The 11,113-nt window shown below is 32.5% G+C and overlaps 1 protein-coding gene across 1 annotated transcript; it reads right to left on the bottom strand.

Moving 5' to 3' along the window:
• Positions 1 to 1,751: 1,751 nt before the first annotated feature.
• On the bottom strand, positions 1,752 to 10,293 carry LOC134695294 (uncharacterized). The gene is made up of 5 exons (XM_063556517.1): positions 10,071 to 10,293; positions 6,009 to 6,176; positions 4,749 to 4,808; positions 2,435 to 3,784; positions 1,752 to 2,047 (listed from the first exon to the last, which is right to left on the bottom strand). Exons 1-5 carry the CDS (start codon positions 10,291 to 10,293, stop codon positions 1,752 to 1,754), a joined length of 2,097 nt encoding a protein of 698 aa, XP_063412587.1.
• Between the last annotated feature and the right edge of the window lie 820 nt (positions 10,294 to 11,113).

Raw genomic sequence — 11,113 nt, 5'->3', positions numbered from 1 at the left:
GTTGAAGGCCATACATTTTCCTATAATGGTTTACTTTTATAAATTGTTATTTGGATGAAGAATTGTCTCATTGGCACTCACGCCACATCTTTCTATGTCTAATTCCAACATGCAACGAATAAAAATGAATAATTTGAAGAGGCACCAGGTGATAAAGGATAAGTCGTACAGGCAATGATTGATAATGTAAAAGTCGAACAGACAACGGATTGCAACGAGGATGTTATTCATTTTTATCCTTTTATGCCCAACTAAACTGTACAAATTGGCTGCAATGCATATTTATTAAATAGAAATTACTAACATGTTACGAGTTTATACTGAAGCGCTTATCATAAATTAAATGCCACAGGAATAACGTAATAATACTAAACTGATATTTGTAATGATATTAAGCTATAACCAAATGTTTAAGTAAAAATACAAACTAATTATATTAAGACAAAAATTCAATTTTCTAAAATGATGCAAAACATTACTAGAATTATTTCAGATTACAAGATAACTACTACATATAACTAAGTGTGCTAAGAGTTGATAGTAATTTAACTTAATATTTTCGAAGTAAATTATTTTAACATAATTGAAATACATTCATTATGATAACAAAATAAGTATAAAAAAATAACTGCAATGCAACTAAAAAAAGAGGAGTGAAGAAAACAATGAAAAAAACCCCCGAAATTAACCAACAGAACCTGTAAAAACAACTGCCATATTCATGACTTGGTGCAGCATTTTCCAAACAAAACAGTGGGTTAACCCTGGTTTTATTGCTAGGTTGCTCAATCCCCATAGTTAAAAAATAATATAACATCCATATACAGATAGCCAGCTATCTGTTTGATCTCTATGTAATGTGCCTTTCACTAATGACTGTGTTCATGTAACTGTATTTAGTACATTGTAACACATACGGTAATACACTTTTTTTTAAATCTGATACTTTTTTGCTACCTTATGTTCGCGTTCATTTCTTGTATTCCTATCACTATTTTTTTGTTTATCAAGTTCGTGCGTCCAAAGAGCTTGCCATGTGTTCCCGGGAAAGTCAAAAACCCGGTATTTGAAAGCCATGGATTAACGGTACATAAAACGTCATTGAAAGCTCTCGATAATATCAAAACACATTTCGAATAATTGTAGAAAGAATTACACATATAATTAGGGATAATGCGGTACTCTTTCCTTGAGGTGATATGTTTTGTCTCTTTATCGGTACTGCTTTTTTGAGGTTATAATGTGCTTATGTAATAAGTGCTGAAAACCAAAAGAACAAAAATGAAAAGAAAAGTGGTCAATATATATAATTAGAGATATAGAAACGGAGAATTACATTGGAAAAATAGATAAATGTGCAAATTTCAGTACTTTAATCTTAATACAGCTTTGTGGTCTGTACATATGTGTGCTATAAAAGAGTCGCGTTCATATTTGAAAAATAAGTGCATGGATGAACATTACCAATATATCTGTATGTCTTCTATCACGGGCCATACACAACGTTTATTATCCCTACAATGAATTAACAGTTAAACTATATCTTATTCTCCTTAAAAAATACTGTCAATAACTTTTACTCTGAAGATAATCAGCAATGTATGACAGAAAAATGTCTCCTGTTTTGTCATGACCTTTCTTTCAAGAAAATCCTCATCAATCTCCCACTGAAAGACATTAGCATTGTGTTTCAGTAACATTTCCAATGTGTTGTCATGTCCTTCAATACAGGCCACATACAACAAAAATTCCTAATCAATGTCATGCGAATGGAATTTCGAATTGTTTTGGAGTAAAAGTTCTAATGTTTCTGTATGTCCTTCCTTGCAGGCCACAACCAATGGAGAAACTCCATCACTGTAACATTCAGAGACGTTAGCATCGCTCTGTAATAACAGTTTTACTATATCTGTACGTCCTCTTTGACAAGCCGCATACAGTGGTGAATCTTTATAAATGTTACACTTCGAGACATCAGAATTATTCTCCAGTAACAGTTCTACTATATCTTTATGACCTCTATCACAGGCCAAAAACAATGGGGACTCTTCATCATCATTACATAGAATAAAACAGCATTGTTCATTAGTAATAGTTTCACTATATCTGTGTGTCCTTCCTTACAGGCCACACCAAGTGGAGACTTTCTATCACAGTTACACTGATTTACATCAGCTTTCCCCTGCAGTAATTGTCTTACAATATCTGCATGTCCTCTTTAACATGCCACAAACAATGAAGACTCTAGAACCGCATTACACTGGGAAACTTCTGCATTGTTTTTTTAATAACAGCCGAACTACATCTAAATGTCGTTTCTCAGATGCCATATATGTATAAAGCTGACCTACCTTTTCTACTTCCATATGAATCGCATTTATTTACATCACAGTTAATTTCAATAATAAAAAACTTAGCAATTCAATGTAGCCACCTGCTGCTACTTCAATTAAAGGTGTTGTACAAAAGGTTGACATTAACTTAATTAGTTGTTGTTCATTGTCTCTCGATATTACGCCTACTACTACTTCAAGCTTTTTGAGTAATGCTTTTGCATCATCACTCCGCACAAGAAAACTTATAAAGTTCTCGATGAATGACCTGAATATTAACTGTGAATTATGGAATGTACTTGTTATGACATGCTGTTTTAAGTCACATAACAATCTTTCAAAATATTCTTCTTCTTGGTCTTTGGAAATAACTATCAAGTCATCATTTGTTAGAACTTCGGTTACAGATTCAAAAATGAAATGATCCCTTATAAATATAGAAGGGGTATATTTGATAAAACATTCTGTAAGTTGCTGCCCACATATAATAGCTGCCATTTTATAGATTTTGCCATGTATCATTATGTACCTTGTACCTTTTTGTTTTAAATAGGTTCCATTTAAGGTTCTGAAACAGTCTTTTAAATAATTTCTTGACATTTCGTTCGATAACTCTTTAACTATATGTTCAAATTTTGCTCTCTTCGTCTCTGGAGTTGATGTTAGTTTTAGCCAATCTGTTCTGAATCCATCATCAAATACGATACACAGAACAATAGCACAGAATTGCAATTTGCTTTCGGAAATTATGCAGTGTATGTTCCTTTCAATAATATCTACAGGATCTGTAAAAAGTTTCTTGACTTCTTGTAATGTTTTATTTTTTGACATTTTACAGATTAAGGGAAAAAAGTCAAGATCCCCCACCAATGGCATTAGCGTGTCAATAATATTATCCGGAAGGTATTTTTGCATAATGAACATTCTTTCTTTCGATAGCAGACATAAATCTGATGATAATATATTGCATTCTTTTTTGGTCAGTAATGTAATACGTTGAAACTGTGATTCTTTGAATATATGTAGTCTACAGGAAACCAGTAGTTTTTGACCTGAAACCTGGTGAGGATTCGTATTCACTGATGTATTTTTTTCATTTGAAAATATTTTTTCCAAATTTTCGGAATAGTCTCTCCAGATCTGTAATGTGAGTTTGCTGATTGTTTCCTTTCCGCAAATGTCATCTACAACAAACACTTGTGGTATATTTTCTTTATAATAGTTTATTATATCTGACGGTCCTGCAATCACAGGTATTATCTCATACCCATACTTGTCACGTAAATGTAAGGCGGCATGATGTATGTTTGAAGATTTTCCACAACCCGAGCTCCCTGTCACAACTATACAATGCTTGGAATATAAGGATTCAAGTATGTATTCAATTGCTCTGGTTTCATCAAACGTCTTTTTGTCTTGTTCCCAATCCGATATTTCTTGTTCATGTTGAGCTGCAAAAAAAATGACAAACACTGTTTTCACCATCAATCTAGGAAAAGGAATGATGTTTATTTATTGCAAAGGGTTAACAAATACTTTTTGAACACGTAATATTTAAACGCAGCTTGAATCATGATTGTATCTTAATGTAAACTTACCAAAAAATCATATATCTTCAAAATATGCGGAAACCACTTGATATTTTCAGAGTTACTCTCTGGATATTGTCTTTTAATCATACATTTGATTATGTTAAAGTTTGGTAATACAAACGCAACAAAATACTGCATTACTCTATTCTTTATTGTTGTACAGGATGGGAATACATTTTGTATTTAAAAAAAAATGATACATGAAAGCTCAGGATTTCTTATGTTAAATCCGGTATACATTTAATTCAATGTATAGATTTGCATAACAGTCAACGGGTAATTGGAACTGAATTTATCCCTTTGATTAATTTTTATAGCCCTGATATTGTGCTGAAACACCACTCTCCTCGGAGGGTTTGGACGCCAGCAACAATGTTTTACCTCTTAAGAGAATGTCTGTACCTGTCCAAAGTCATTTGAGCGTATACATTAGCGCGATTCGGCATAACATTTCGAAATGGCATATCATAATGAATTGCTGTGTTCACTCAAAACCTATTAAACTGTAATAACAAAAGCTTGAACCTGATACCTGGAACAATTATGATTAATATTTACAAACTACTATTGATACACACAACCCGATGAACCTTTCTGATTGTTTTATTTTTTTGTACACGCATAAGGCAGAAGAACCTAAGTTTGCTAATCATCAGATGATATATAAAACCAAACAAAAAAATGATGACTGTATTCGAATATATTTTTATTGATATATTTCAGTTTGGATTGTTCCTTAAAACAAAAGACCTATAATTAACAGGTAGCAAGCGGATAACGTTCTTATAACAAGTACTTCGAGGAAAGTTTATAATAATCATACCTCGAATATGTAACGGAATATGATCTTTCTCTTGTTTATTCCATTTGTTCTGCAATAATTCTGGAATTTGAATAAGAATTTAATCATGATACACCCCCACCAAGCATATATATATATATATTTTTATACTAAACAAACTCGTCAATTAGAACAGACTTACAATTTTGCATGCCAGACGCTCGTTTCGTCTAAAAAAGATTTATCAGTGACACTTGAAACGAAAAGGTCAAATTGGCAAATAAAGTACGAAGATAAAGAGCATTGAGGATTCAAAATTCCTTAAAGTTACAAAAATACAAGTGGACGTGGCCGGATATTTGTTCATCCCGACACAAAAATACTAAATGAACAGATCTGACTTTTATTCTGTTTCGTAGAGGTTAAACATATATCATGTTTTCGTACAATGTACGAATAACCTTTCTAGCCCTCAATGAAATAAGATTGATCTTAAACGTATACATGTAGTTTCTGACATCACAAGCGTTAAATTTGTTTTTGAATAATAGCGACAGGACTGAAACGAATTCGAACACAAACCGCTCGCAATAGATGCATAATACCAGGAGAATATGAATACATCCTATATATTTATCGTTTCGTGTTACCTGTAAATGTGATAGTAAAATGACCGTAAATATTACCTTAAATATAAATCTTAGTTTTTATCAAAGCCGAAAACAATTTTATTAAAATCAATGCATCATTGATCTTTAATAGAGAGTAAGGATGACTTTGCTTTTAATCACACCACCATAAGAGGAACACACTATATCATAATAAAAATTGACTGACAGACACACCAATGATCCAACAAACATGAAGGGTACCGTTTTTTTGCCTTGTAATGACAAGCTGATAATTTAAGCATATCATATTTCATGTAATTATACCTTTTACATGATTTTAACAATGGCAATCTTAACTTGTTACAAGAAATTCCCAAAAATTGTACAGGAGAATTCAAACAACATTGGTAGAAAGCAGTGGCAAGATTTTTAATGACGTTCTATAGGTTTTCAATTTGTCTATTAGCAAAAATAAATTTAGATGAAAGCAATTATCAACAACTAAATCAGCATTTCAGCTGTGTATTTTAATATGGCCGCACACACCAACTCACAACCATCTGCGCATTATGTATCATATTATATATTTGGTCAAATTTAGTGTTTTACTTGTGTCAAGAATTTACACTTGCAGTCACAGATATACATTAACTGGATGTTTTAACAATACCCATTACTATTAAAAAGATACCTGGTTCTAATTTAAGGGTGTCAACTTCACTATCACAATTATTCAGTCGTTCATATAACATACCTATTATGTTTTGTTTACTTTTTCCAAAAAGTCTTTCTAGGTTGCCTCCCTTTATTTTTATCATTTCTTCTAGATTTGTTGTTAGCTGTTTAAGTTCCTTCTTTTCTTGAACATCATTGTCAATATATATTCAAATTTGCTCCAGCTCATCTTGAAGATTCGAAACCTTCGTTTCGAGTTGTATTTGAGTAGACAATAGTTGTGCCATTGAATTATCCAGCATCTTTGTTTCAGCAGCCTTTAAACTTACAATAGAAGCTTGTAAATTATCAAGACCTTTAATGGCCTGAAAAATAAAGGTAATGTAAAATTGACAAATGACTAAATTGGGCCATTAAATACAAAGTATTCTTTAGTATCATATTTTGGCAGGCTTATACACTAGATGAACGTACTTGTATATATTTTTCTAATTTTTTGTTTCTATAACCATAAACGAATAAGGACTTTTTTTCTGGGTTTTATTCCTACTCCATGGATTGATTTTGAAATTATTTGATTTACCGCGTGTATACTGAATAGACTGCAATGAATGCATGTTCCAAAAAAGACATTGATATATTGTTTCCAGAAAGATTTATTTAAACATGTAATCCATACTAATGTCACTGCACTATTTGAAATATTGTTATAAAACATTATCAAAGACTTTATCAGTTCTGAGAAGATTGATATTTGTAATGAAACATGCAGATTCGATAGAAGGGGCTTCGGTTAAGTGTGTGTGTGTTTTTTTGTTATCAAGAAAAATATTTTGTTTAAGAAGGTCTGTTTCGCCGTTCGTCATTTAAAATCGTGAAACCACTATGTAAATTGTAATTAATTAAGTAAGTAAGTTAATTAAGAATTTTAATTTATGAGTCGTCAAGATGTAGTGTTTGAAATGAGTTCACTTACCTCTTACAGAGTATATAGTGGCTTAAGTACCCAACCCATTTTTCTCGTAACTTTCTTATTCATGTCGTTTATTTTTTTCTAGGCACTTTTACAACGTAAAGGTACTAAATAATGGGATCTTGAACATTACAGGATTTGAATGTCGATGCAAAAGAACTTCTGTATCGTTTGATTAAAATGATGGCATTGTTGCACTCATTTTCTATTTATGGAACTCTTTAAAAAATAAAATTGTTTCTACTTTAAATACTAGTAAATACCGAGATTGTCGTTTTTTTGTTTTAAAATGACCCCAACACTTTGACAAATTTGACAAGGAAGTTGGTATTTGGTCTAGGCTTGGTTTAATTGTATGTCACTTGTTTTTTTTTTCATATAAAATGTCTCATTTTAAGAAAGAAACAGCTGTTACAGGAAAGGTTAAATCTTGAATATCAACATAAACCCAACTCTATTTCAATCATAGGTGAAGTTCTTTAGGGTGTGCGGGTCTCTTAAAGTTGAAGGTTCGCACTAGGTTTAAAAGAGGGACGAAAGATGCCAAAGGGACATTCAAACTCGTAAATCTAAAACAAACTGACAACGCTATGGCTAAAAATGAAAAAGACAAACAGAAAAACAATAGTATCGCCCGTAATGAAAGTAACCAGGTTGTGATCCAGAAACACCAGAAATTAAAGTTTATGTGATATAGTGATTATAAAAAAAGTCCTGAGTATTACAGTTTCTTGAGAAAAAACAAATAATTTCAAATTCTTGTAAATTTAATATTAATGAACAGTCAAATTGTCGAGAACAGCATGACGCTACCTGTGCTTACTTACTTTTTTCCAAGTAATTTTAGAGATGAATATTTTTTTGAAGAGAAAAACTACACAGTGGGTTATTATATAAAACAACTACATATTGTTCCTTAATATTCAGCGCACCATTGTTTCAATCACAGGCCTATAACTTGGAACTTGGACTAGTTCTATTGATAATAAAAAGCTATCTCAAAAGCATCAAATTTTCAGTAAACTTATATTAGACCGCGGTGGATTTTCTCGTTATAATGGTTTTAAACTTGTAATTTTGGGGCCCTTTAAAGCTTGTTTTCGATGTGAGCCAAAGCTTCGTCTTGAAGACCTCTTTTTGCCCATAATGTTTTTTTTCTATAAATTGGGACTTGGATGGAGTGCTGTCTCCTTGGCACTCATACTACATTCTTCTAACATCTACATATAATAGTAAATAGCACAATAACCACTGAGTTAGACTTTGGTTTAATTGGTTTAGTGCTTAAGAAGATAAACATTTGCCCCCCCCCCCCCCAAAAAAAAAAAAAAAAAGAGTGGAGGATAACAATATAAATATATGACTGACACCAAATGCAGATAGAGCAAGAAGCTTTAAAGATTTGCTCATTTGTTTTAAAAGAAATAGTAGCTCTATTTTTTTTACCTGTTCTAAAGTATTCCACATTCCAACAAAGTCTACATTGGATATTGAACCATCTTTGGAATGCGACACTAGAACATTTTTATAATATTTCAAGCTTGCAATGTTGGCTCCATCACTTTTGTCATTAGGATTAGGTAGCTCGTGAAGTCCAAATCAGCTGAAGTTACTATTGGGGTCCCTGCAATAGAAATATACTGTAGAAACATTCACTTTTGTGGGGTTACAATTTCGTGGTTTTGTCTCTCCGAAGATTTAATGGAGATCTAATCTCATGAATTTCCTTAAATGTAAGTGGTATTATATGGAGATTAAATTTTCCTGAGGGAGTCAATGTCGTGGAATGTGTAGCGCCCTGTATAGACTCCCTGATTGTTGTAAGACATTGTTCACATTCCTTCAGTGATTGAGATCTTTCAATAAAACATTGGTTTATCAAAATCTTTCTATATTTAAGGAAAAAGTGCTTAGAAGTTATGAGATTGCAAACATTATCAGCATTATTTCCTTGAAGAGAAGGCAACTGGTTTACCATCACGTCATGGCATCACACATTGTTTGGCTCTCGACTCCGCATTGATAAATCTCAAAACATTTCGAAATCTTTAATCCTCAATGTTCTTTAATCTCGTACTTTATTTCGCCTTTTTTATTTTTTTCTATTAGTCATGATGGCTGAGTTTCCTTTTGTAGACGAAACATCCGTTATCCTGGTACTTTGGATTCATTTATTTTCGTTGATTAAGGAAAAAATTATGATTACGTGAATATTTGATTTCGAGGTTTTGCCAAAGTAAGTATACAAGCCTTGATTGTTATTGTACTTTTGTTATGTGTTAATTAAACATATAAGTTCGTGACTAACCTATATCCACGAAATCTACAAAAGTTCAAATATTCCTGATAAAGCGTCTCGGACGGACCATGTAAAAAAAAAAGAAAACAAATGTTCATTTATTAGCACTTAGTCAAAACCACAACTGGTGGACTGTTAGTTTTCGAGGGTACCATCAGCTCGTTAGTAAATATTCTAGCACTGACATGCTTCATGTCTGCTTCAAAATATCCGGTTGATAAATTCTTAAGAGACTTAGGCTCTAATTACCTGAAAAAGGTGATCATAAATATGCATTTGGCTATTCTTAGACAAAGTTGACCTTCGAAGAATTTGGCTAGTTTTCAAGTATTTTTGTCATATACCTCTTCAACTTTTGCGGTACTTATTCATCCTTGGATTTCAAATGTTTGGCTTTGAGCGTTCCTGATGAAAGGGAATCTAGAAAAGCGCGTCGGACGCGTGCAGTTATTTAACGTGTTGTTTTCAATTTCTTGTATTATTTTCCCGTATCTTGCATCACTTGCTTTCATATGTTCCGGTTTGAAGATCTTGATGACGGTCAATCGAGAGAAACAAATTTATATTATAAAGTGTAATTTTCATTCAAAAGAATCTCGTTCGTAAAAAAGGGAGGAAGGTTTTTGATCGGCATTTGCATGAAAGAATTAGAATAGCACGCTTTATTAAAATTTTCGTTTCAAAAGAATTGCTAGAAAGTATATCCGATGCGTGGTTGAATACAGCAGCCCACACAATATATAGAGGTAAATTAAAAAGCCATCGTTTATAAAACTGTGAAGCCACGTTTTCACTTCGGAACTTACCTGTTGGAGGATACAGAATATTCCATTGTCCTTGATAGAGAACACGTTTTCTACCAGGAGATGGATGTAGCAGCTGTTTGAGTGAAGCTTTGTTCCCTGTGATATGTAAATCAGCCGATAAGTCTGGGTGTAGTTTATCAAAGAATGTTGTAAGTGCTCTAATGGCTACGCTGTAGTTTAAATACACAATACGTAGAAAGTTCTCTATCTCTTTTGATACCATCCTGTTCATTAGTAAAAAAAAACCTAAAATTAGTATAGTAGAGTTTCATCTCACAGCGTATTTGAAGTTTATATATAGCTTTTTATATGATGCAAGATAAACAGAATAAAGGGAACAGAAGGTATAATTATTATGATTTTTAAAACCTTTTGATGAGAAACCAAACCAGAAACATTATTTTCTCGTTTTCGTCTGTTTGGGAAAGGATAGATATGAATATGTAGAGCTGATATCATTGCTTCAAGGAAGTATGTAACGAGTGTAAATGCGCAATCTTAAATCAAAAAATGACTGATTGATGAAATCGTTACAACACAAAATCACAAGAAAGGTAATTTATATCACCACTTCTAGTTGGGCCATCGACTGCCGACTGATGTATATATTTCATTTACAGTGATAATTTTCCTGTCATCATTTAAGTTTTTAGAAGAAACGAGGTAGGTTCGTTAATATAGGATCGTTAACGACTGTGTTTGCCATTGTCCTGCTGATGGCCGGTAGTTCTCTTATGTTTCTTGATAACCGTCATTAACATAAACTGACCATCCTAGTATAGCTAATGATCCTAAAAATCATTTTTTTATATCATGTTTGTTCTCTATATAACGCTTTCAAGACAATGACCAAACAACAACTATGAGTTGACAATGGGTCGTTATGTTGGTTTATTGTTGTTATCTAAGTGTCCGTGTTTGCCTCAAATGAGCTAGTTTTTCTATATAAAAGTCAATATTTTAAATTAAGCCCACAAGTTCTACAAGTGCAACAGCAGATGTTGTGTGTTTATAGCTCAAATCCTGGTTATAATTTCAACATG

The sequence above is a fragment of the Mytilus trossulus genome, chromosome 13 (assembly GCF_036588685.1).
Source record: "Mytilus trossulus isolate FHL-02 chromosome 13, PNRI_Mtr1.1.1.hap1, whole genome shotgun sequence".
Taxonomy (NCBI): domain Eukaryota; kingdom Metazoa; phylum Mollusca; class Bivalvia; order Mytilida; family Mytilidae; genus Mytilus; species Mytilus trossulus.
This window is presented reverse-complemented; position numbering and strand designations above follow the sequence as displayed.